General features: G+C 59.1%; 1 protein-coding gene across 1 annotated transcript in view; it reads left to right on the forward strand.

The window, feature by feature from the left end:
- Positions 1 to 25,865, forward strand: part of HTT (huntingtin) — a 100,631-nt gene that overhangs the window by 62,445 nt on the left and 12,321 nt on the right. The window contains exons 38-53 of the mRNA XM_054581876.1: positions 1,096 to 1,218; positions 1,490 to 1,725; positions 2,703 to 2,845; positions 7,212 to 7,419; positions 13,573 to 13,714; positions 15,134 to 15,313; positions 15,405 to 15,581; positions 15,874 to 15,950; positions 17,092 to 17,230; positions 18,193 to 18,315; positions 19,811 to 20,024; positions 20,373 to 20,518; positions 22,039 to 22,216; positions 23,162 to 23,257; positions 25,008 to 25,195; positions 25,548 to 25,674. Of these exons, the coding sequence (XP_054437851.1) occupies positions 1,096 to 1,218; positions 1,490 to 1,725; positions 2,703 to 2,845; positions 7,212 to 7,419; positions 13,573 to 13,714; positions 15,134 to 15,313; positions 15,405 to 15,581; positions 15,874 to 15,950; positions 17,092 to 17,230; positions 18,193 to 18,315; positions 19,811 to 20,024; positions 20,373 to 20,518; positions 22,039 to 22,216; positions 23,162 to 23,257; positions 25,008 to 25,195; positions 25,548 to 25,674 (2,497 nt within the window). The remainder of the gene's footprint in view (positions 1 to 1,095; positions 1,219 to 1,489; positions 1,726 to 2,702; positions 2,846 to 7,211; positions 7,420 to 13,572; positions 13,715 to 15,133; positions 15,314 to 15,404; positions 15,582 to 15,873; positions 15,951 to 17,091; positions 17,231 to 18,192; positions 18,316 to 19,810; positions 20,025 to 20,372; positions 20,519 to 22,038; positions 22,217 to 23,161; positions 23,258 to 25,007; positions 25,196 to 25,547; positions 25,675 to 25,865) is intronic.

The raw sequence follows: 25,865 nt of genomic DNA on the forward strand, positions 1-25,865 counted from the left end.
CCCCTGCAGCCAAGCAAGAGGCCAGTGTGGGGAGGGGCTGAGGGGTCCGATGGGGGGTCGCATGGGGCTCTCGCTGGGGCTGCTGCTGGTGACGGGGAAGCCGCAGAGAACTCGGTGCAGGGAGTGGCCCGGTGTGATCTGAGAGTTGAGAACAGAGTCGGGGCACGCGGGAGAGCAGAGCGGGGAGGCCCACTGGGGCGTGGGGTGGTGTGGGCCAGTGGTGGGAGCGACGAGGCCGAGGTGGCCTCGACTGGGTGGCCTGGACGGGACAGAGCCAGGCCCAGGAGCTGGGAGCCCCAGGCCTCCTGCTGCCCCTTGCTGTTGAGGTGTGGCTCAGCGCTGCAGGGCCTCAAGCCAGCACCCAGGAAAGCACCTCTCTGCGCAGAGATGGCTCTGTGGGTGCTGCGGGGAGAGCCGCAGGAAGGGGACACGGTCAGTGCCACACCCTGCACCCATCGGGGGACAGCGGAGACTCGGTTTGCGGGGGGGGAGTCCGCTGGAACATCCTATTTGAGAGCTTATTGCCTTGGGCATGCTCCACTGTATTTTTAAAGGAAAAAAAGCAAAGACATTTACATGATTTATCAAAACAGGTTAAACAAAAACTTCTCTGTGTGGAACAGTAGAGAAAGTTAAGAAAGAGAAATGCACAAATTCCTGAGCATTTGTTACTGATCGGCGCTGTAGGGAGGGGATGCGATGCAGGTGAAGCAAAGAAAAAAGGAAAAGAGAAATCACGTGTTGGACCCACTTAGGGAAGCTCTGTGTGTGCCGGGTGTGTGAGGGGCCGGCTCCCCAGCGTGGCTGGCGGTTGTGTCAGGTGCCATTCCAGTTGATTTTTTTGTTGTTCTTTGTATTTTAATCTTTTACAGAAAATGTGTATTGTCCATATGATAAAAAACTACGTAAAAAGATGTGCTTTGTGGGAAAGTTGTAGCTGATACCATGGTGTTCTAAAAAGCGCGGGCTTGACTGACTACCGTCGTTCAAGTCCCTGACGTGCCGAGTGGTGATGCTGGGTGATCAGGGTCGTCTGGCCCAGGGCCACCTACCCTGGGGTGTGAGTGGTGGCATTTTGTTGTTTTATTGCAACAGATGTACATTGATTCCCACGAGGCCCTCGGAGTGCTGAACACTTTGTTTGAGATTCTGGCCCCTTCCTCCCTGCGGCCCGTGGACATGCTTCTGCGGAGCATGTTCGTCACTCCAGCCACGTTGGTGAGTGCCCCGCCTCCTGCGGCATCTCAGATTCCCTGGGCAGCACGGGCCGTCCAGCCACCAGGCTCCGCTGGGCCAGGGTGCAGCCTGAGCGCTTGCGTTTTAGACAGGCTGCCCACAGTGGGGACGCAGCCGGGCCGGGACCATGCTTTAGAACAGAGATTTATGGGTAGAGTGGTGAACGAGGGGTAGTTTTCATTCATGACGTCGGCAACCAGGAAAAACGTGATTCTCTGTTCGCGTTAACTGCGGCCCGCTTTCTTTGTTTTAGGCGTCTGTGAGCACTGTCCAGCTCTGGATCTCAGGAATCCTGGCCATTTTGAGAGTCCTCATCTCCCAGTCCACTGAAGATATTGTTCTCTCACGTATTCAGGAGCTGTCCTTCTCTCCGTATTTAATCTCCTGTCCGATAATTAATAGGTTAAGAGATGGGGACAGTAATTCAACACCAGAAGAACACAGTGAAGGGAGACAGGCGAAGAATTTGCCAGAAGAAACATTCTCAAGGTATGCTGTGTATCTGACCCTTTTTCTCATCTCTGTCCTTCTGGAAGTCACGTGGGGTGTGGCGGTCAGAAAGTCAGGACCAGCTCCTCCTCGCCTTCAGCTCTGCAGGCTGGGCTCCCTTGCGTCCTGCCCAAGTCCTCCAGGCAGACCGCCCGGGGGTGGGGGGGCACCCGCAGCCGTGGGGCGGGGCGGCCTGCCCTGGGTGCCGGCAGCACGGGCATGTGCTGCCTGCAGAGCATTCAGAACCTTAGTCCTCCCACCGGACGTCGGTCTTACTGCCCTTCCCCGCCGGGATGGCTGTCCCTGTGTGTTCCCCTTGGTCCACTTTGGCATCAGCGCGTGTCTGCCCCCAGGTTGTTCAGGCGCTCCTTGGGGGCAGCGATCCCGGTTCAGCACCACAGACAACGCTGTGCTGGGCAGGGGGCAGCCATCCTGGGCCAACGCGGTGCTGCCTGTGGCGGGGTGGCCTGGAGCACGTGCTGTGAGTGCGCTGTCTGCCCCTGCACCTTCCAGCCAGGGGCACTGCCACGTGCCCTGGGCCACCCGTCGTGGCCATCGGTGGGGACGCCGGTGTGTGTGTGCAGAGATGAGCCCAGGAGGCCTGCATTGGCGCCCTCTGTTGGCTGGGCCGGTGGGAGCCCGAGGCGCCCCGCCCCCCACCCGGCCCCGTGCGTCAAGCAGGTGGCTCCAACCTGTGAGAGCAGGTTCCTGCGGGGCGTCTTCCGCTTTCCCCATCAACCCGCCACACCTCCTGCTGGCAGGCCTCTGAGGGCTGGGTCCCCCCGCCACCCCCACCCCCCGTCACGCGCAGCGGCACAGGGGCTGCGTCCCGGCAGGCGCCGCGTCCGCCCCACGGCTTGTTGTGCCCCCCCACTCTTCGGCTCTGCAGACGGCGTGTCCTGTGGGTGTGCCGGCACGTCTGCGGCAGCTCCGGGCTCCGCGGCATCGCCTCGCTCACGGGCACCCCGTCCTCGCAGGTTCCTCCTGCAGCTGGTCGGCATCCTCCTTGAGGACATCGTGGCCAAGCAGCCGAGGGTGGACATGAGCGAGCAGCAGCACACCTTCTACTGCCAGGAGCTGGGCACGCTGCTCATGTGTCTGATCCACATCTTCAAGTCCGGTAGGTGCCTCCCAGCAGGTGGCCGAGCGTGTCCCCTGTCCTGGCCACCCCGGCCCATGCTGCCCCAGGCAGGCTCTGTTCCAGGGTGTTGGAAAGTGTGTTCTTGGGGATAAGAGTAAACCTGAGGGCTTCCTCCTATTTTACATATTTGGGAGACCAAGATGTTTTTGTTCCCTTTGTATGATACGGCTGTGAATTAAAAAGGACAGAGAACCTGAGGGGGAGTCAGAGGCGCCAGCTGTGCCTCAAGCGCAGGCAGCGCCCAGCCCATGGGAGGACAGCGGCGTGGACAAGGGGAATGTGCGCCTCACTTTAGATGGAGCGAGGGAGAAGCCGGCAGACTTGGGCTGCAGGGTGCAAGCCTGCCTTTCTTCTCTCGGCCGGAAAGTGCCGCGCGACCAGTCTCGAGGAGAAACAGACTGCAGGCACGCCGTGGTCCGAGCGCGCAGCAAGCCCAGACATGGCCTGGTGCTAACGCGAAGATGGCCCAGGGTCTCGACCCAGGACCCATAGAAAGAGGCGTCATCCCTCCAGGCTCCTTGGCCTTGTTGGGAACGGTAGCCACGTGGACACACTGTCAGTGCTGTGTTGATTTTTCATTTTGGGGACCAGTGTATGAATAAGACATCGAAGGCTTATTTGCTTAATTACGGTTTCAGAACAGAGTGAAACGTTTCCGGTTCTGACAAATATAAAAGGGTAACATCTAGCAGCTTAATTTGGGAAGCAAAAGGTGGAGGAAGAGGCTGGGCGGTGGGGGGCGCTGGATTCTCATCTCTCGCAGTAGTAGCTGGGGCTAACAGAACAGAAGCCGGAGGTAGAGAGGTAACCACGCAGAACTGCCCATGTTGCTACGTTGGAAGGAGGGGGCTCATGGGAGCCGCTTGCGAGCGGGACAAGCACCACATCAGCCGTCGTCGCAGGGTGGGCTCTGCCTGCCTGCTTCAGGTCCTGCCGCGGGCTCTCCCTCCCTCATGGAGCGCTGGCCTCTGGGGGCTCCTGCTGCGCGCGGGGCGGCCACGCCTCGGCTCTGCTGTCTGTGTTGCCCCTCCTTGGCGCTCCGTCCCGGGGCAGGCAGGACGGCCGCGGGCTGCCTGTGGCGCCCACCTCTGCGTGAGCCCTGCGAGTGACACGCAGGCCCCTGTTGTCCGGCCAGGTTGGCCGCGGGGGCTGCGGGGCAGCAGTCCTTCGAGCGGGCGCTGCTGTCCGGTGCAAGGAGCGGGCAGGCCCGGCGTAAGCGGGAGTCTGCTCCCGGTGGGGAAGGCTCAGCAGGCTGGGGTTTTGGGTAACCCCTAGACCACGGGCAGGGCTGCCAAGTTGTTGCCTTCAGAGGGCCGGCAGGAACTTTTTTTTCTTTAAGATTTTATTTATTTTTCGAGAGGGGAAGAGAAGGAGAGAGAGAGGGAAAGAAACATCCATGTGTGGTTGCTTCTAGCATGCCGTCTACTGGGGGCCTGGCCCACAACCCAGGCCTGTGCCCTGACTGGTGACCCTTTGGTTCGCAGGCCGGCACTCAGTCCACTGAGCCACGCCAGCCGGAGCCAGCAGGACCCTCTTTACAACCAGAAGCCCCTGTCCATCATGGGCCCTTCTGTCGGGCACTGATCTCAGCAGCAGCTGGCGCGCATGCCGGTGCAGGCCCGAGGGCAGCAGGCGGTCGCCGTCGCAGCCCGCAGCCATCTGGCTGCCGCGCACTGCGCCAGCCAGCCCCGGGCCGACCGGGGCACAGGCGGCCAGCGGGGCCGACGCCATGCTTGCCTTCGTGGAGCGCGCTCCGGCAGGGAGGATGGTGTGTGGACGCGTCGTCACAGGTCTTGATGTTCCCTGTGACGGGAATGGGCAGTGAAGACAGACTGCGTGGTGGGAGAGGGTGCGAGTTTGCTGGAGAGTGACTTCGAAGCTCAGACCCGAACAGCCAAGAAGGCGGCTGAGAGTGTGAGGGCGAGGGAGGGGCAGAGGGGCGCTGGGGGCCAGGAGGGACCTGGGCCCCCTGGGCGCTGAGTCAGGGAGAGGGGGTGGAGGTGCCTTGGTGGCCGGATTTAATTTAGACGGTGGACCTCGGTTTCAGGCCCCCTTAGTTATGACCTTGGGCACATTTTTGTTTTGGAGGCCGTTGGATCGAGGCCGCGGCTCCGAGTTAACGTGGAGGAGAGAAGCCTGCCGCGCCCCTGGCAGGCCCTTTCCGCTGTGCTGGCCGTGGTTAGGGCTTGGCCACTGGTGGGGCTGGGCCTGACCCCAGGACACTGGTCCCTCCCTGGGGGTGTTCCTCCCTTCTTTAGGCCAGTGTCTTTGGACACTGTTCGCTTGGTCCCATGTGTGTCACTGCGGGGCTCTGCATGTGCGTGTGTGTAAATGTGTCTATGTGTATTTCCTCGTTTATTGTGACTTTATTTTAAAGACACCAGGAGGCAGAACTGTAGCACTTGGCTGGTTTTGAGGGAGTTAAAATAAATCATGCTGTGTTTTTACATGAATAAGGTACAGTTAGCATCTAAAGTTGGCAACTTTTATACATGCTCTGCTTGAGCAATGGCAGTGAATTTCGCCCCTTTCCTGGAAGTCGACGCTGCGTTTGTCCACTTCAGGTGTCTTTCTCAAAGCTGGAACCGGCGGGGGTCACGGCCTTGGCCTCTGGTTCTCTGCGTCCCTCCTTCCGGGGAGGGTGTGGATGTCGAATCTCTCTGCCTGTGTCATAGCCAATCCAGCATGAACAGGGACAGGAAAGACGCCTGGCCTCCACTTTGCAAAGTCTGGGTCACTGGTGGCCCGTCTCCTCCTGAGTCAGGCCAGCTGAGAGCAGGTGGCAGAGCCCGAGGCGGGGCTGCGTGTGGCGTCACCTTATTGCCAGCGTGGCTGTGTTGAATCTCCAGGTCTGTGGCTGGGACGAGGCCTCCTGTGCTTGTGTGTTTCCCATCCGTGTCCACCTCGTGGGCCCCACCCTGTTGTCGTCAGACACCCACCCGCACGGAGGCCGCCGTGGGCCACAGGGCCGTTCCTGACCTTCCTTCCTGGTCCCAGCTGTACGTGTGGGCCAAGCTCAGGCTGCTGGCGAGGGGGAAGCCGCTCTTCCCAGGTGACCCGTTGACACTGACTGACCGACACTCGGGCGAGGGCCGCTACTGGCTCTGACGCCGGAAGTAACGGTGTTCCCCTGTGGGCAGACGGTGCCACTACAGGAGCCTTCTGGTCGGGGGGCGGGGGGAGGCTGGGCACAGTGTTGTTGCCTGGGCCTGAAAGTGATGCACGTCCCTTTGTTCACATTTCTCTGGGATGACCTGTTGCAGCGCCAGCCCCATGTGGCTGGGGGTGCTTTCCAGAGCAGGCGTCCGTCCTTGTGTGCCACCCCTCCCCCAGCTCCGCCCTGGGCCCTGCAGACGGAGGACAGAGCCTGCCCGCGGTCTGTCCAGCCCCTCCTATCACCGCAGAAGCCAATTTGTTCTGACCGTGGGTTCCTGTTACTTGTTTAATAAAACCCACATTTGCGGTCTGTCACTCCCGAGCTCCTGGCCTGGCTCCAGGGTCCCTTTCGGAAAGACATGCGTCTTCTCTGAGTCCACGGACCCCACACCACAGGGAAGGGCCAGGCCGGGGCCAGGGGTGGAGGTGGGTGGTGCTGACCACGGAGCAGCCAGGGAGGAACCCTGGAAAGGGGGCCGCAGACACGACGAGTGCAGGGAGCCTGCTGGGGGGCTCTCTCAGACAGCTGTGCTTCCGCTGGGCCTCGTCCCTCGTCTCGGGTCGCAGGTGTGCTCAGTCACATGTGGGGAGGAAGAAGCCCGCCGCCGGTTCCCTCTGTCTCAGACGCCTTTTGCGTTTGCAGTGTGTTGAAGCTTAAACCAGAGATCAGATTTTGACCCCCCAGCATGACACCAGGAGACACGGGGCTCAGGGACAGGAGCTGCCTTGCTGCCGCACTCTGCAGCGTGGGTTTGCCCCTTGGGGTGCGGGCCAGCTGGGGGGCCACGCAGGGGCGGGACAGGGGTCCGAGGAAGGGCCAGAAGGGACTCACCGATTCTCAGTGTAGGCACTGAGCAGGGGCTGGGGAGGAGCTCGTGGGCCGAGACCCAGGATGCCTCGTGGTGGCACTGGAGCCCACCGAACCGAGCCTGGCATGCCGCACCGTCTCTCTTCTTTCTCTGGCATTGTTCTTGGCCGCACGACCCCTGGGGTTGCTGCCCTCAGTTCTCAGCAAGCCAGGGGCCCCTCGGTCAGCAGCGGTGGGTGCAGAAGGGCCTGCCGGTCCCTTTGAACGTCGCATGCAGGAGAGAGCCGTGCGTGGATCTTGAAACAAGGCTACAAAGTGTTGGACCGCTGTGAGTGACGAAGACATTTTCCTTTAATCAGTGTGCTTTGGGTCTGTTTCCAGGAATGTTCCGGAGAGTCACAGCGGCTGCCTCTAGACTCTTCACCGCAGACGGTACCGACGGCAGCTTCTACAGCCTGGAGAGCCTGAACGCACGCGTGCGCTCCATGGTCCCCACACACCCGGCCCTCGTGCTGCTCTGGTGCCAGATCCTGCTGCTCGTCAGCCACACAGACCACCGCTGGTGGGCCGCGGTGCAGCAGACCCCCAGGTACGTCTGCCCACCGCCGCGGGGGCTTGAGACTGGGCTCCACATTCACGAGGCTTTGGAAGGATTCGGCTGCGTCTCCGTCTCTCTCTCACTGGTGTGGGGAAACGTGGTCTGACCACAGGTGTTCAGAACTGCTCCTGCTTTGTGCCTGTGATTTGTTCGACAAGTTCTTTGACGCTTGTCTCTCTGATGGACCGTTCTTTTCTTTTTTTAAATATGTTTTATTGATTACACTGTTACGGTTGTCCCCCTCCACCTGGTATCCCCACTCCCTCCAGCAACTCCTTGCCTTAGTTCATGTCCATGGGCTGTGCACGTAAGTTCTTTGGCTTCTCCGTTTCCTGTACTATTCTGAACTTCCCCTGCCTATTCTGTACCTACCACTTACGGTGCTTCATCCCTGCGCCTTTTCCCTCCCTCTATCCTCCCAGCTGACCTCTCGAGCTGTCACTCTGTTCTGCTGGTTTGCTTAGTGTGTTACTTGGATTCAGTTATTGGTAGTTGTGAATTTATTGCCATTTTAAGATTCATAGTTTTCATCTTCTTTTTCTTCAATAAGTCCCTTTGACATTTCATATGATAATGGTTTGGTGATGATGAACTCCTTTAGCCTTTTCTTGTTTGGGAAGCTCTTTTTCTGCCCTTTGATTCTAAATGATAGCTTTGCTGGGTAGAGCAATTTTGTCTGCAGGTCCTTGCTTTTCATCATTTTGAATATTTCTTGCCACTCCCTTCCAGGTTGCAGAGTTTCTTTTAAGAAATCAGCTGACGGTCTTGTGGGAACTCCCCTGTAGGTAACTGCTTTTCTCTTGCTGCTTTTACAATTCTCTTTTTTATCTTTAACCTTTGGCATTTTAATTATGATGTGTCTTGGAGTGGGCCTCTTTGGGTTCATCTTATTTGGGACTCTGTGCTTCCTGGACTTGCATGTCTATTTCCTTCACCAAATTAGGGAAGTTTCCTTTCATTATTTTCTCAAGTAAGTTTTCAATTTCTTGCTCTTCCTCTTCTCCTTCAGGCACCCCTGTGATTTGGGTGTTGGTATGTTTGGAGATGTGCCAGAGGCTCCTGAGCCTCTCCTCATTTCTTTTTGGATTTTTATTTCTTCATGCTGTCATGAATGAATATTTTTTTCTTACGCTCCAAATCATTGATTTGATTCTTGGCTTCATCTACTCCCCTGCTGATTCCCTGTACATTTTTCTTTATTTCCTTTAATGTAACCTTCATTTCTGCCTAGGTCTTTTTATGTGGTTGAAGTACCCAGTGAGTCCCCCGAGCGTCCTTGTAACCAGTGTTTTGAACCCTGCCTCTGATAGGTTGCGTGTCTCCATTTCGTGCAGCTCCTCCTCTGGCGTTTTGGTCTGTCCTTTCACTGGGGCCGTGTTTCTCTGTCTCCTCGCTTTGGCAGCCTCCACATGTCTGTTTCTATGCACTGGGTAGAGCCGCTTTGACTCCCGTTCTCAGAGGTGTGGCCTGTTGGAGAACAGGGCGCCCCTGCTTGGCTGGGGTGCGGTCCTCGGTGCGCGCCAGGGTGGGCAGCCCCTGTGACCAGGTGGCTGGAGTGTCAGGCGTGGCGCGGCCGCCCGGGGGCCCTGTGCGGGAAGGGCTCGGGCAGGGGCCAGCGCCTCGGCCTGGCCTCTGGAGTGCCGTCGGGGCGGGAGCTGCCCCCCAGTGCTGGCCCTGAGGCCAGGCCCTTCGGTGCCGCCCCGTACGCCACTGGTGCGCTTCCGCGGCCGCCCCGGTGCTGGGCGGCGGTGAGCCCGTGGAAGTCCTACGTGTGTTGTGGCTTCTTTAGGAGGAGATGCCCGAGATTCCCAGTTTCTTCTGCTGCCCCCACCTCCACTGGTGATTACAGCCAGAGGTTAACGGGGATTTATGTTCCTGGCGCTGGAACCCTGGGCTGGGTGGTCTGGTGTGGGAGGGACCCCTCACTCCCGAGGGGTCCCTCCTGATTTTCATCCGCCCGCATCGCCTCGACTCTGCCCCCCGACCGGTCTGAATGAATGTGACTCCTGTGATTCCTTGGTTGTCAGGTATCCATACACCGTGTTTTCTGGCGCTTCTGGGTGGCAGCTATTTTGTAGTTGAGCTGCAGTTGCTGCTGTGGTTGTGCGAGTGGGTGAGCCGCATTAGCCTGCGCCTCCTGCTCGGCCAGAGCCCTGCCCTGCGGGCTGTTCCCGTCGGGCTGCCGCTCCGGCCAGGCTCTCGGCCCTAAACTGGTTCCAGAGCCAGGCATCTCATGCATTAAATGTGGTTCTGGTTGTCCTCAGGTAATGAAGTAATTATTTAGCAGCATGTCTCACTGTTTGGAAATGTCTTATTTTTAATATTATTTAAAAAGGCATATTAAGTACCTGATTGTAGGTGGCCCTGTTTTGGCAGAAAGTTCTGAGGTCGAAGCCTTGATTTCTAGGCACTCTCTCACTCAGACATTCGGGGTCCCGCCGGCTGGTCCATTCTGTCCCCTGGGACAGCCCATTGCTCGTGCTCCGTGTGGGGACGTGCAGAGGAAAGACAGCGGCTCCGCCAACCTCAGATCACGGAGACTTTCTCCTCTGGTTCTTCTGGAACTTTCAGACCGTCAGCTTTTAGCTTTCAAGTTAATTTTTGCCAGTGACCGCGTGTAAGGCCGAAGAGCCATTTTCCTTCCTGTGGGGACGGTTCCTTCAGCGTTGTTTGTTAAAAGGCTGTCCTTTCTCTTGGTGCCACCCTGGCGCTTTCCTCAGAGGCCCACTGAGTCCACGCGTGCGACCGTCTCCTGGACTCTGTCCGCCCGTCTGTCACCTCGTCAGCACCATTGCCGCTCGTCACTTCAGTGGCGTAGACATTGCTGGCAGCAGGAAGCCCTTGATTTCCGTACCCGTGTGTTAGAATCAGGCCCTAAAATGTCTAAAAGAGCCTCCTGGGCTTTGGACTGGGAGGCAGGCGTCTGCAGGTTAGTTTGGAAGGAACTGCTGTCTTCGTGATCTTGACTCACCTGGTCTTTGAATATGGTCTGTCCATTTATTTAGGTCTTTTTTAATTTGCCACAACATCTTGTATTTTTCTTTTTCAGTAAATAAGTATTACACGTGTTTTATAAATTTGTTCCTGAGTATTTCATGTACTGCAACATTAAGGGGTACTTTTAAGAGGTCTGGCCCTGGCCCTTCTCCAGGCCCAGGGGGCTTTTGGTGCTGGAAGGGAGAAGGCCTTTTTTCCTTTAAAAAAAAAAAGGAGAAGAAATAAATGCACCCTGCCCACACTCCCCTCCAGTTGGGATTCCATTTTCCCACAGTGTGTTCTGGTCCATGGCAGTGCAGGCCGCTCCCTGACCCACTGCTGCACACTCAGCAGTTCGGTCGCATTTTGGGGGTCCCTTCGGGCCGTGAGCTCACCGTCTTTGCACGGACGCTCTTCCCTTACGGCCGAGACCCGTTTCTCTTTCCTGCCGCTGCACGCGGGCGCGCTCTGCAGCGCGGCTGCTGTGCCGGCTCTTCCGCTGGGCCCCTGGACTCTGACCTTGGAGAAGCGCTTGGCGTTTCGTAGGGCGGAGAAGACAGGCTTCACTGCGGAAGGCGCGAAGCGCACAGGAACTGCAGAGGTGTTAGGGATCGCAAGCACGCCACCGGGCTTTGTAACCGGAGACCCTTAAGGCTGGCCTGGTCCCTGGACTGCGACATGGCAGCTCCCAGCTGGCCCTGAGGGCCGGCCAGTGTCAGAGGTCGCAGGGGCGCTTTGCCCCGGCTGCGCGGCTAGCGGCGCGTCTCTGGGCAGGGTGCCCGCCAGCGGCTGGTGTGCGGGCCCCGTTCTCCTGGGCCTCTTGCTCCTCTGCGCCTGTCCGCACGCGCACGCCTCGTTCCCTTGTGCTAAGAGGAATGTAACCTCCTGAGGGACCCTCATCACCTTGGTGACGTCCCCATCCACACGGGCCGCTCCTTTCCCGGCCTGTGTTCCTCGGGTTAGTCTGAGGTTGCGTCCAAATGCTCTGGACCTGGGAACTGGGTTGTCTGAGGCAGAGCGACAGAAAGGCCTCAGCTGACAGCCTGTGTTGAGGGAAGTGAGCGGACGTGAGCGTGGCCTGGCGGGCGGCGGGTGTCCCCCTTCGGCGGTTTGAGGAAGGCGAATTACAGGTTGGCGTAAGTGCAGGTGCCCACTCTGTGAAAGGTTTCATAAGCCTTTCTCAGTTTCATAAGCCCTGACTCAGTTTCTCTTTCTGTAACATTTTGCATTGTCCCCCTCTGTTATCCTGGAACAAAATCAGTGGATCCTATAACACGTCTGTACTTAACTCTCACGAAAACAGAAGGTCCTGGTGGTAACACCCAGGTGAAATTGAGGGGATGGTGTGGTAAGTACGCAGCACCCCAGGGCCTCACGCTTGGTGCCTGGCGCCGGAGGGAAGCCCGGGTGCCGGAGCTCTTCCGGGTCATGCCCCTCCCTCTTCCCCATGTGCGTGCTGCGCGGGGCGAGCGTCTCTGTGTGTCCAAAAGGCGATGAAAAGGAAGGACCGGAAGCAGGACAGACGGAGGACAAGCGCGGTTTTTTGGGCTGGTCACCAGCGGCTGCCCCACCGCCCGCTGCGCGATGCCCGCCCGCCCCCGGCCGTGCTCTGGGTGGCCCGGCCCCTGGGACGGACGCGTCCGATGGTCAGGCCTGCTTAGGGTCGTGGCTTGCTCTTGGTCTGTCACCCCTTTGGTGGGCTGTTAGGGCCCCCTGCAGGGGCCGTGGCGCTGGGGGTGTGGCGTGGCAGTCCCTTCCCCTGCTGTGTTCTGAGGCCCGCATGTGCGCTCCCGCATGGGGGCCGTTTGCTCTCCGCCGGCACCTGGCAGCATCTGGGCACGCTCCCGGGGGCTCGCCCTGCGACACGTGGGGCCCAGACGCGGGCTGGCGTCAGCCCTTCTTCTTGTCTGCTGGTCACGCTGGAACTGGGGGCCCTGGCCTTCGCTTTCCGAGGCTCCTTCCCCTCCAGCTGCCCTGTTGCCAACACGAAGCCGCACGTGGGTGGGAGTCCCGGTACAGCTGGCGGGAGGGCTGGCTGAGCAAGGTGTCTCCTTGACGCGTCCCTTGAAATACAGTGAGCGCACTCTTTGGTGCCCCAGGCTGCAGGCGGCCCCTCCGCAGTCACGGGGCAGCGCGGTGCCGTCCCCTCAGAGAGTTCCCTCGCGTCCCCATGTCATCCGTCTCCCACCCCGGTCCCTGCCCTTAGCCTGGCGCAGAGTGTTGTGCACACGGGAGCCTCCAGATGGCAGCCTTTGAGGCAGACCCCGCCCCCGGGGCGCACGTGTCTCGGGCGCAGTCACCGCGCTGTGCGAGCCAGTGGTCTGTTCCTCGCGACAGCTGCGTGCCACTCCAACGTGTGGCGACACCATGGTTTGCTGTCCCTCCCCCAGATGAAAAACAGGGAAATGGCAGTTTTAGTTTAAAATTTGTGGAGCGGTTCATGCCAGTTCTCCCCTAAACCCTGAGGGGGGACGGGAAAAATGGGCGCATTTCAGAATGTCCCAGCCCACCCATGACCGTGGCCTGCCTCCCTGCACCTTGGCAGCGTCCAAGGTCAGACCCGGGCGGCAGGCAGGCAGTTCACGCGGGCGGCCGCGCTGTGTGTCCCTTGTGGGGGGTGGGACCGCGAGTCTCGAAGTGTGCGAGTCCCATCTCCCTAGAGAGGAGACCGAGCAAGAAGCAGGGACGGGGAGTGCGGAGGCCTTCACAGGCGGGCTGGTTTTGCGGCGGTGCTCTGCGACAGGGTTCCGCAAGAGCAGGGACACTGTGGGCATGTCTGGAGTGGCCGCCTGTCGCTGGCCGTCTCAGGGCAGTCGGAGCCTCAGGGTCCTCTTCCAGCGAGCCAGCAGCGTCACGCCCGCCAAAGCTGGGCTTCCAGCGCCCGCGAGCTCGCAGCCAAGGAGCTGGCGGACGCGCGGCTCCCGTGTGCTTGCCCTTTGGTCACGCATTTCGTCTCCGCCTGTGAAGTCCCATTTTTTCACCTTCCCACGGGGGCTCTGTCATAGCTCAGGGGCGGGTGACTGACAGGGAGCGTCACACACCCACGCTCTGCCGTGGCAGCACTGAAACACCGGCCCAGAACCAGGCCTACCCCTACCGCCTTCGTTATTTTGAAGGCGAGCCCGCTGCCGCCCAAAACCGTGTCAGCGTGCCTGTCGCTCCTTCTAGAAGACGTAGCCTGTCCAGCACGAAGTCGCGGAGTCCCCAGGTGTCTGAGGAAGAGGAGGACTCCGACTTGGCATCCAAGCTTGGAATGTGCAACAGGGAGATCGTCCGGCGAGGGGCCCTCATCCTCTTCTGCGACTATGTTGTGAGTGGGGCGGCGCGGGCGGGCTGGCAGCTGGGGCCCGGAGACCGTCCCCCCCGTCCCAGGGAAGCCCAGGCTTCATGCCCAGCCCCGCTCTGCTGCTTGGTCGTGGCGTTTTAAGTTTGCCCGTAGAAGGTTCTACTCAGCTGCCACCTGATGCGCACGCGTGGAGTGACGGCTCCATGCCTGTCGGCGTGCTGGGCAGGCGTGTCCTGAGGGAAGCAGCGCGAGGGGGGCGATAGTGATGATGCTGAACCGCAAGCTCGGGGTGCGGGTGAGAGGGGGGTCCTGGTGGACAGTGTTTCTAGGCTGCGGGGGTGTTAGATGTTCATCGCTGCATTTTTTTAAAAAGATATTTTGAATGTCATTGTTTTTTAAAACAGTAACTTGAACTTTTGACTAGAAAACTATCGTCACATGTTTAACATAGAAAATATCCAAAAACCAAGTAAGTAAACAGAAGAAAAGAAAATTTCCTGGGATTATATTACTCCTTAAAGGGAGATCCTTACATTTGTTACATTTTGGCTGAGATTTGGTACCTTTTCCACACCGATACAAAAAATACACGTTTCTTGGTACAAACATGGTAGCGTGTAATTAGTGCTGTCATGTAGCAACACACTGAAACGTCCTGAATCAGAAAAGGTAGCGTACAGTTCCTTCTTCAGCTGAACACGTTCTCATTATAGTTTTTGTCATGATAGCAGTTTATTAGTGTTTATTTTTTGCTTTGCATTCTTGGTGTTGAAATAGTTTTTCTATTTTGTCACGCTTCTAAAAAATAACAATTATACAATATATGTGTATTTGAAAATGGGTATGTCGTTTCCTTTCTAGTTGATATGTGGGATCCATTCCTATTCTGGAGTCAGGAATTCTGTTAAAACTGTGACAGATGTAGGGAATTCTCTTTTCCACTGGCCTCTCACAAAACTGGAGCCAGAGTCACTGGAGAGCACCCTCAGCGGCCAGGCCAACGCCGGGGACAGAGCGGGGGTGTCTGTGGACAGCGCGGCCCAGCTTCAGGGCAGCTAAGGGCACGGTGCTCACCATTCCTGCTGCCCTGGGGCCGCACGGGAGTCGCGCTGGCTGTGGCAGGTGCCCAGTGCCTCCCCCACAGCCCTGGGCCACGCTCTCCTTCCCCCCAGCCATTGGCTGGTGTCCCTTGGAGCTGGGCTGCGGGGTCCCATTTCCCTGTGGGGCCTCCCTTGGAAAGATAACCCCAGTGTGTGGTTGGCAGCAACAGGCTCTCTGAAGTGAATTCTTGCCTTGTCGGTGAGAGGTGGCCAGCCCTCGCTGTCTTCAGTGAGGGTTGGAATTTGGAACTTGCCTCCCCCCGCCCCTCTGGCCTTGCCGGCGGCTCCGCTGTCTGTTCCCCGGGACCCGCTCGTCCGCGAGTCCTGCTGTCTGTCTCCGCAGTGTCAGAACCTGCACGACTCGGAGCACTTGACGTGGCTCATTGTGAACCACATCCAGGACCTGATCAGCCTGTCCCATGAGCCCCCCGTGCAGGACTTCATCAGCGCAGTGCACCGGAACTCCGCCGCCAGCGGCCTTTTCATCCAGGCCATCCAGTCTCGGTGTGAAAACCTCTCTGCCGTAAGTCTCCCCAGCTCTTGTCAGCCAGTTCCCGGGGCCTGTGCGGGAGACTGGTGGCCTCCCCTGCTGACTCCCTTCTCTCCAACGCCAGCCCACCACGCTGAAGAAAACCCTTCAGTGCTTGGAAGGGATCCACCTCAGCCAGTCGGGTGCCGTGTTAACGCTGTATGTGGACAAGCTTTTGTGTACTCCGTTCCGTGTGCTGGCTCGCATGGTTGACACCCTTGCTTGTCGCCGGGTAGAAATGCTTTTGGCTGCAAATTTACAGGTACTGAACAAAACACTGACACTGATTTTTGTTGAAAACTGAGCAGGGCAGGCCACACGGTTGGCTGGTGATTTCCTCCGCAGGCATGTCTTCATACGGCCACTGAGAGCAACACGTGTAACGTGTGCAAACGGTCGTCTGTGTGTGTCTGATATGGGTGCTTCTTGCACCCCCTCCTAGTCTGCCTTTGCTATGGTAGACGCCACCTCAGTTTCTCCCCCGAGATTGCGCGCGAGGTAGCTCTGGTTTGCTGTGTGTTGCAAATCCCCTGACGTGCCCCTGTCCGCTGCAGACCAGCATGGCCCAGTTGCCGGTGGAAGAACTAAACCGGATCCAGGAGCACCTTCAGAGCAGCGGCTTAGCACAAAGGTAACGCGGACCCAGGCGCTCCTGGCTTGCGGGTGTAAGGACGCAGACGGATATGGGAGTGAACGCACAGGAGGGGAGACTGACGTGCTCCACGGACCGGTGACTGCAGATGGCCTCAACGGGGGGCCTTCCACGGGGCGCCCTGTCAGGTCTCACTGCACAGAAGGTCTGGGCCAGCGGCAGAGCCCACGTTGCCCAGGCAGAGGTGCGCCGTGCTCCCCGCTGGCGGTGTGAGATGCCTGCCCCCTCTGCCTGCTGGGCTGTGACAAGTGGTGGCGGGCGCTGCCAGCTTCGTGCTGGCAAGATCGGAGCGCACGATCTCGTCGCTGAGCAGGTGTGGTCAGCGCTGAAAGGCCTTACCTGGTCCTTGCTGTGCGTCTTGTGAAGTTTTAGTTCTTTGTAGCCGTTTATCTCCTAATTTGTTTGCAAAATCTTCAGAAGCCCTTATGAGAAATTATGACATCTGTTATATAAGTATACATGTATTCCCATGACTGCAAAGTAAATTAAGAAAAGCTTTTACCTCTTTTCCTCCCTGGGAGTGGATGGGGGTTGCAGAACGAGAGAGAGAATATAATAATTTGCTGTCACTCACTCTTAGGGTACTTGTTGGAGGTGTCTCTCATTAGGGAGGGGCGTGATTGGTGGGCAGGACCTAGTCTGGGGTGGCTTCTCAGTGTGCTGGGCTGAGCTGTGTTGTGCTTCGCTGTCACTCTGATAGCTGACGGTGGGAGCTCAAGCCGCTGTCACTGTGTGACCCTAGAGTTAGCCCTCGGCCCAGCCCGGGAAGACGGTAAGTGCCCTGGGCCAGAGGAGGCGGTTCTTCCGTGGACAGAGTGAGTATCAGTGGGTATAAGTTATGTCTGGTTGGTACGTTGTGCACATGGATCTTAGAACGATCTGTCTGTTATTTCATGTATTGCTTAATGCAATGGTTGAGTATAAATAAGATTTCTGAAAAATACAGAGCATGAACTGTGGTTACTGAAAGTGAACAGGGGCCTCAGTCTGCGTCGTGACTTGTGAGTGCTGCCCAGAAGCAGCTCTGGAGACGGTGTCAGTCACGTGGCGTCTCGCTGTAAGAGGCACTGTCACACCTCCCTGTGGAGCTGGGCTCTGATGCGCGTGTGCTCGCTTCCAGGCACCAAAGGCTCTACTCCTTGCTGGACAGGCTGCGCCTCGCCACCGCCCCAGGGTCCCGTGGCCCCTCTCCTCCGGTCACATCCCACCCGCTGGATGGGGATGGGCCCCTCGCACTCGAGACCGTGAGTCCAGACAAAGTAAGTGTCTGGAGTGCCCACATGTGACGCAGGGGCCCCGCCTGGGCACGGAGCATGCAGGGGTGGTCCCACGAAGGAGCCCCACGGTGCCGGGTGTGGCTCCGGGGGACTCCCGGTCTGCACTGTCCCTGCCAGCGGTGCGCAGGGCTCCGTCGCTGGCGCGGTGCCCAGGCCCAGCCCAGGGTGTCAGCAGGGCGTGGGGTGGGACAGGGAATGCTGACTTGGGGCGCCGTGGGGGTATCAGGGTCATTGCTGGGAGGGGCAGGCGTTGGGTGGCTGTGGTCACTCACAGGCCTTTGAGCACAGGCCCGCTTGGCCTGTCTCCCTCTCTTACACCTGCTGGCCTCCTGTGTAGAGGCCCCGCCGCCCCCCGCGCCCTAGCAGGTTATCCTCGCCCTCGCCGCTCGCACCGCAGAACCGGGGACCCTCCAGGCCCTTGGCACAGCCTTGGCGCTCCACTACCCAGAGGGAGTTCACTTTCCACCTGGGTTGGATGTCAGAATGCAGCAGCCCAGGCACAGCACAGCAGGAGCTGGGGTCTCTGCCCCAGGTTCAGTTTGTTGAGCGTTTCTGCAGGGCTGGCCCCGGGGCAGAGGGACAGAGCTGTACCCAGTAGCACGTGGCGGCACGATGCTAGGTGGCGGGGCGGGCATGGGGAGGGCTGCGGCGTCTGGCACCGGTGCCGAGTTGGAAGGGCAGCTGATCATTCACCAGGTGAAGGGGAGAAGGAGCGAGTGTCCAGACAGTGAGGCGAGTTCAGCAACAAGCCTTCGGAGCAGCTCTGGTGTGGGCAGCAGCCCGCAGGGCCAGCCAGAGCTCATCATCGCAGACCTGCGCCCGCTGTCCGGGGAGGCCCCTGGCCTTGCAGGCTGGGGTGGGGCGGAGGCAGCTCGCTTTCAGTGGCGCTCACGCCCCGAGCCCTGCCCCACCGCAGGCCGTCAGCGACCTCCTCCTCTCCCCAGGACTGGTACGTGCGCCTGGTCAAGTCCCAATGCTGGACGAGGTCCGACTCTGCGCTGCTGGAGGGGGCGGAGCTGGTGAATCGGATCCCTGCAGGTGACATGAGTGCATTCGTGAGGAGCTCGGTACGGCGGGGCGCGGTGGGCGCGGGCACCCCTTTCTGCCGTTGCTTAGCTGCGCTTGCTCGCTTCCGTCGCCATGCAGCCGTGCGCCCTGCGCCTCGGTGGCGAGGGCCTGTGGTCCAGGGCGGACAGGACGCGATTTCAGTCACAGTAGAGTCCAGAAGGAGGCCATATGAGCCTGGTTCAACGTTGCACATGTGTGAAGAAAATGGTTCTCGTAAACTGCGATCCCCTGCACTTGGCTGTTCTTGTGGGCATGAGGGAAACATCAAGTGCGGTGTGGCTTAGCGCTCTCGTCGTGCCCTGGAGGCCGATCTTGAGTCAGGCACCCTCCCCGCCTGCCACCCCGAGCATGCAGTGAGGCCCCTCTTCCTTGTAGAGGTCCCCAGGTCCCCCGCCCGCACTCAGGGCGCCGTGCACGGCTGGCCCGGGCACCCCGGCCACGCCTCCGTGTCCCTGCGCCCGCGCTCAGGTGGGCCCTGGGAGGCGCGCGGCCCCTCTTCTACGTCGTCCAGCCTCAGCCTTTACGGGCTCCCCAGACCCACTGCACTGAGCCGTCTGCTGCCCTGCAGGCGCGTCCCTGCTGCCCTGAGGGTACCACGTGGGTGTGAAGCAGCAGCAGGGCCCGGGGCGGCCTGGGGGCGGCGAAGGCTGGGCCAGGTGTGGGTGGACTGTGTCCCCAGGTGCTGATTCCCCATCAGGTTCAAAATAAGAGCTACATTGGGGGACGAAAACACAAAAGAGGAGAATTGTTCTGAAATCAGTTTGCTAATAAAGTCATTTTCAGATCCATTCAGTGAGAGTTGATTTGCCGAATGATCTGTTTAATGACCAATTGATGGAATTTACCAAACTCAGTAATTGGACTTTCAGCAGCTTTTAAAGGTTCTGGCTCTAACAGAGAGGTTCGGTCTTGATCACCGGTGATGACATACGCTTTCCCAAATGCTAACTAAAGACTAACGTCCTACCTGAAAACGCTCCAAAAAAGATCCTTACGTGCTTTTTAAAAGTTAACAAAATAGGTAATACAAATTGCAACATCATATAAAACACTATTTTTCTGACCAGAATCGTAGCATTGATATAGTACTTTGATTTATTGCAGATACTTTTGAACATCACCTACTTTCCTCAAACTTTGGGAATGTTAGGTGTTCTGCTGGTTTCTCGAGTGGCACACCAGCTTAATTTTGTATGTTTTTCAGTTAAAAGTTTTGTCATATTGAATTTTTTATTTCAAATAAATTCGAAGGCATAATGAAGTGGAAATACTTCTTTAAAACTAAAGCACCCAGGAGACCAGAACTATACTTCGCTGAGAATGTTTAACCAAGTTGTTCATTTGTTTATGCGAGAAGTAGAATATCCTGTACGATGTCTTCACGGTGCAGTGGCCTGTGTTACCTCAGACACGTTTGTGTGATTGCTCTGCTGTCTTTCCCTGCCTGATTGAAAGCATGTCATTGCTGTTGACCCTCTAAACGCTCTTGTGCAGGAGTTCAACGTAAGCCTGTTAGCCCCTTGCCTGGGCTTGGGCGCGCGTGAAATTTCTGGAGGCCAGAAGAGCCCCCTCTTTGAAGCAGCCCGTGCGGCGACTCTGGACCGTGTGACCAGTGCGGTGCAGCAGCTCCCAGCTGTCCATGAGGTGTTCCAGCCCTTCCTGCCTGTGGAGCCCGCCGCCTACTGGAGCCAGCTGCGTGAGCTCTTCGGTAATGACAGCGGGAGTGTCTTGCTGTTAGATGCCCTGCGGGGCCGGTGCCGCGCTTGCACCGAGTCAACACACAGTGAATGCTGCAGCTCTAATCCACTGAAAGCATTTACGGAAGTCACTGAGTAATGGCCCCGGGGTCCCCAGCCCCACGTGGCGTTTGGTATTTTGGCCACTTTGCCATGTCTGGGCCCAGCCCGCGCCCCGAGCCCTGGAGGCACGGTAGGACGAGGCTGGGAGGGCATGCAGACGTGCTTCCTAGGCCCGTGTCTCAGAAACCTGCCGCCGCCCCTCGGAGACCATGAGCCTCTGCCAGAGTTTCGTCCCCCCATGAAGGCCTTTGTTTCAGGGGACGCTGCGACATACCGCTCCCTGACCACGGTGGCCCGTGCCCTGGCCCAGTACCTGCTGGTGTTCCCCAAGCTGCCCGGCCACCTGCACCTTCCTCCGGAGAAGGAGAGGGACACTGTGAAGTTTGTGGTCATGACCATGGAGGTGAGAGGGCTGGGGACCTGGGTGTCCTCTGCACAGGGCAGCGTGGAGGTGCTGCTGCTCGAGGCAGGGGAGGGCAGCTTTACCTGGGAGCCTGGAGCTGTGTGTGTGGCCAGGCGTGCTCTTCACCCCCTTCCAGCCACGCTTGTGCGCCGCCGGCATGTGCCGCCCCTCGCCACCCTGGGGCGCTCACTCCCTGCGAGCTCAGGTGCCTCATGTGGGCAGTGCTGTGGCTCTCCCTGCCCCTCCTTCAGAGCTGAGGAAGGGAGCCCTTCAGAGCCAGGCCTGGGCCCTGGACTCCTGCCCAGAGCCACCTACCCCGACCCGACCCCTGGAGGCTCTTGCCGGCTGGGGAGCAGGCCAGTCAGAGAGGAGGGTGGGCCGGGGAGGAGGGAGGAGCATCAGGGAGAAGCCAGGGTGGGCGGGGGTCGAGTACAGGCCTGGGGGTCTCCGCAGGACAGTCTGGCCAGGGCGGGGGAACCTGTATCCTCGATTGTGAAGTGCCTTTGACCTTTAGCACAGACCACCTGTTCACGGTGTTTCCAGGGAAAGGGAAGCACAGCAGATGTGGTGTGCGTCCTGCCTTGCTGCTGCAGAGATACTAACGTGGAACGTTTATTTTTGTTTCAAGTTGAACAGTAAACTTGGGCTTTTCAGACATAGAGACTTGTACACTCTGTTAACACTTAAAATTATCCCCAAAATATGTGTGCACGGCGAGTGCATGGCCTTCCAGATGGCTTTGGAAAGGTGCCAGAGCTGAGCCGCATTGCCGGCCTGAGCAGGGACCCGGCCAAGCCAGCCCAGGCGCATCTGCCCCTGCGCAGCAGCAAGCAGTGCAGGAGGGACCTTGCTGTCAGCCCTCCCCGGGTCTGAACAAGCATCGGCTTGAGGCCAGGCCGCGTCCCTGGGGCCTCAGTGTCGGCGGAAGGCGGGCAAGCATGGGGTTACACCTGCAGCGCGAGCCCTGCCCTACCGGCTCCGCCGTGGGCCGCCATGCTGCCATGCGCAGAAGCAGGCGCACCGTCTGGCTCAGGTCTCACTGCAGCCTGTGACCTGCGCCCTGACTCCCATTCTGCAGCTGGGAGCAGGGCAGGGAGGGGCTCACCCAGCCGGAACATGGCCACACTGGCACTGGAAACCAAGGCCTGCCAGCCCCAGGACCTGTGCTCTCAGACGCAGCCTCCTAGGCTGCGATGAAGGCCAGCGCCTGGGGCCCCACAGCTGTGCTGGCGGGACGGTAGCCAGGGAAGCACTTCCAGAGGAGCCCAGAGCCGAAGGGAGAAGGCGCAACCGGGTCAGGGTGGTGCTCTGGCAGAGAGGGGAGCCCCAGGCACCTGGGCCGCGGATGCTGAGGACCGACGGGAAGAGAGTGGGAACCTGCCTCGGGAGGGACAGGTTGTTGGCACTGGCTGGCCTCTCGAGCCCCTCCGGCTCCCCCAGCAGCCCCGCCACAGGCAGGAGGCGCAGCAAGAAGGCGGCGGGTCTGAGCCTGAGCCTCTAACGTCGGCCCTCCCCTGCAGGCGCTCTCGTGGCACTTGATCCACGCGCACATCCCACTGAGCCTGGACCTGCAGGCAGGCCTGGACTGCTGCTGCCTGGCCCTGCAGCTGCCCGGCCTCTGGAGCCTGCTGGCCTCCCCGGAGATGGTGACCCACGCCTGCTCCCTGATCCACTGCGTCCGCTTCATCCTGGAAGCCAGTGAGTCCACCGCCTCCGTGGGCCTCTGGCCTCGCCCCGCGATCCGTACAGCCCTGCTCGCGGTTATTTTGTGCCACCTGTTTGCCAGGTGCTGAGTTAGGAATTGGGGGTGAAGAGGTGGATAAAGTTTGGGCCTTAATCTCAGGATCTTGAACTCTACACTAGGATTTAACTTGAATTTGCTTTTGGGGTCATTTTGTTCAGAATTTGCAGTTCCAACTTTCATAAAAAATGCTTGTAATGTCTTTCTAATCATTGGTTTTAGTTGACAGTTGGATGCTTTTAGTCCTAAGTGATTATAGGCTAATGAGATTACATTAAAAAGGTTGCTTGTTTTCTGCTATAGTTGAAACATTTGTTTCTATATTGAATTGTTATACTCACATGTTGTAAAGTAAAAATAAGTTATTCTTTACAAGGGACGTTGTCCTCACAAGGGCCATCAACCACATTTTTAAACAAATTGACGCTATAGTTCATATGTCGGAGGGTGTTCTGAAGCTCTGTGTTTTGAGTGGAGCGTTACACAGTGGTGTCTCGAGGTTCACTGTCCGCATTGTTTTCACTTGAGCACGTGCAGCCGACTTGGGGCTGAAAGCCCAGGGAGCGCTTTCTCAGAGCTGGACTCCCCAGCGGCGGTGCTCGTTCAGCAGCAGGGCGGCGCCGCAGCCCGGGGAGAGCCTTCGTCGGGGGCTGGCCTGGCGGCAGCAGGCAGGGGGACTCAGCACCGTGGCCTCGGAGCCCCTCCGGTGCGTTTCAGGGAGGCCAGGACACTGACATCCAGGTCGAGCCTTGTCTAACTGCAGGCGACTCCGGGGTGTCCAGGCCCCTTTCGACACAGCCTGTTTCTTTAGAATGTTATGGCGCGGCATGAAGGTGAAATTTGCATAAAAAGGAATGGTAAAGTGTTTGGAAATTCCTCCTTGTGTTCTGTTATGGTTTTAGTTGTGGTGCAGCCTGGGGACCAGCTTCTCAGCCCAGAAAGGAGGACGGCCACCGCAGCCGCATCCAGGGAGGACCAAGCAGACTCTCATACGCAGAGTGAGTGTCGGGACCTGTGTTTCCCCCGGTGCTTTGTGGGGTCTGACGTTCGTTTACAGAAAAGGCACTTCTGGTGGTAAAAGTGAGCCCTCGAAGGCTGACTCAGCTGTGTCCTGTGGCTCATCCCACCGCTGAAGGGCCTGGGGGCGCGGCACACACCTGCACCCCCTCCCCCGGCACTTCTTCCCTCTCCTCGGAGGCAGCTCCTCTTTCAGCTGTCATTGACCCTCCAGCAGGGGCACCCCGCCCCCGGGAGGCCCCCCCCCAAACCTCGCCTCCCAGTCTCCCTCTCCCGCTCTTCCAAAGTGGCAGCAGGCGCTTCACGCACCCACGGCTTCCCTGTGTCTCTCGCCTCGGACTCTGGCCCTTTGAGGGCGGGGGTGTCTCTCCCATCTCTGTCCTCACTGCTGGAAGGGACCAACAAATGTTTGATGAGTAATGAATGAACAAATGGGAATCTAAGGAACTTGCAGTTCATGGAAATACTCGCCTGGGCGTTAAGTAACCCGAGTGTCTGCTTCAGCCACCTGTTTCTGTGGACTTTTAAATGAAAATCCGTGCTCTCCCTACAGAAGCAGAAGGCCCACGCCCCATTCACTGAAGCCTGCCCTGGACATAGGTGTGCGCCTCAGTCCTTCACGCAATTTCTCGTGATTTGAGTGTTTTGCTCTGAGGACGCAGGCGAGGCCGGTGGGAGGTAGACTTATCGGCTGTGCACCTCCTTGTTGTCACTGGGGCCCCCCGGCTCCGGGGCCCACCCAGCCATCACGGGTGGGCCTGGCGGGGCGCCGGATGCAGCCTGTCCCCCAGTGGCTCTGGGCTGTGTCTCACGGCGATGCTGGCCTGAAACCCCAGAGCCTTGTCCATGCTCTGCTGATTGGAGAAACATGCCTCTTTCGTAGCTAGTGCCCAAATGCCCTGTGTCTTTGCCAGCTTTTGTGCAATGCCAGGTAAAAGTGGCGTTTTCCCGTCGTTAGTGTCGAGTATAGTGGTTTCTCTCCTGGTCACTGCTCCAGGCCTCCCAGCGCACAGCGGCCAGGAGCGGTGGGGTTCCCACCCCCAGCCACGCTCTCCTCCGAGTGCTGACCCCGGAGCTGTGCGCTACCAGCCCTTTGTGGTTCTGCTTGGACGCTGGAGGGCCTCCGTGCCCTGCTCGGTCACCCGCTAGCAGTGTGACCTCTGTGCGCTCTGCACCCTGCTGTGAGGACAAGGACGGTGCTGCCCATAGCGCGCTGGCGTCAGGGGGGTGGTCAGGGTGCCCTCAGCTAGCACAGCACAAGCGCCAGGCTCGCTCCTGGCACCCAGCGGACGTTCTTGCAATTGTAGTTCAAGTGTGAATTTCCACTGCTCTGCAGACGTTCAGGTGCAGGAGGGGCCTGAGGGAGGGCAGGCCAGCCCCTGGCTGGAGAGCATGCAGCGTGGGCTCGCAGAGTGGGCTCATCCCCACAGCCTGTGGAGCCGGGTGGGTCCCCCAGCCCGAGCAGAAGCCTCTTTGTCGCCCCCGTAGGATGGTGCTCCTTCACGATTGCCCGGTGAACACAGTCGACGTAGGTTGTCTCTCCAGGCTTGGGGCTGGGCCCTCCAAGCCCATCCAGAGCGCCTCCCCGGCGGGAGGAAGCCGCCTTGCCTCGCCCGGGCCCCTCCCGCTCAGCCCTGGGCGGGGGTCTGCGGGGCGCCCTCTGCACTCGAGGGCGGAGGGGTCGGGACTGAGTACGTGCTCTGACCCCTCTTAACCATGGTGTCTGTTTAGGCCCTGAGTACGTGACTGCAGCCTGCAGGATGGTGGCAGAGATGGTGGAGTCTTTGCCATCTGTGCTGGCCTTGGGGCATGAGAGGAACAGCAACACCCCTGCGTTTCTCACGTCGGTGCTCAAGAACATCGTCATCAGCCTGGCCCGCTTACCCCTCGTCAACAGCTACACGCGTGTCCCCCCCCTGGTGAGTCTGGTCATTTCTCTGCAGAGACGGGCCTACGGCCTGGGACCCAAGTACCCCCGATCATGGCTCAGATGCCGCTGTGCCCCCGGTGGCCAGGGTGCCGTGTCTTGTCCTGCTGCCTGCCTGGCTTCCTCAGGCCCAACGCCCAGCTGGGGCCGGGAGAAGCACTGGCTCTTCGGAGGCGGGGCGGCGGGAGCGTGCCTGCGCAGACCGCCCCGAGCCGAGCCCGGGCAGGGTCTTTCCCGCCCGGATGGCGGCCCCTGTGCCTGCGGAGGGGTGCACTCTGGGGTGGCCGGACAGGACGGACATGGGGTCTGCAGCCCAGCGACTGTGCTTTTCCTCGTCCTCGCAGGTCTGGAAACTTGGATGGGCCCCCAAGCCAGGAGGGGACTTTGGCACAGCCTTCCCTGAGATCCCCGTGGAGTTCCTCCAGGAGAAGGAGGTCTTCCGAGAGTTCATCTTCCGCATCAACACACTAGGTAGCCTGGACTCCTTCTGGGGCCTGGCCGCTTAGCGGGACCTGAGGCGCCGGACGCGGCCTCTCGTCTTATTCTGTAAAAGGGTCAGGGCGTGGCCTGCGCGTGGGGAAGCACTTTGAGTGTCACAGCGAGAAATTCTACCCAAGGTCATGTGTGAGAGTTAATCTCAAGTGTTTGTGTCTCGGACTCGT

Source organism: Pteronotus mesoamericanus, unplaced genomic scaffold (assembly GCF_021234165.1).
Source record: "Pteronotus mesoamericanus isolate MK-2021 breed Mesoamerican mustached bat unplaced genomic scaffold, CSHL_Meso_final contig_68, whole genome shotgun sequence".
NCBI classification, from domain to species: Eukaryota; Metazoa; Chordata; class Mammalia; order Chiroptera; family Mormoopidae; genus Pteronotus; species Pteronotus mesoamericanus.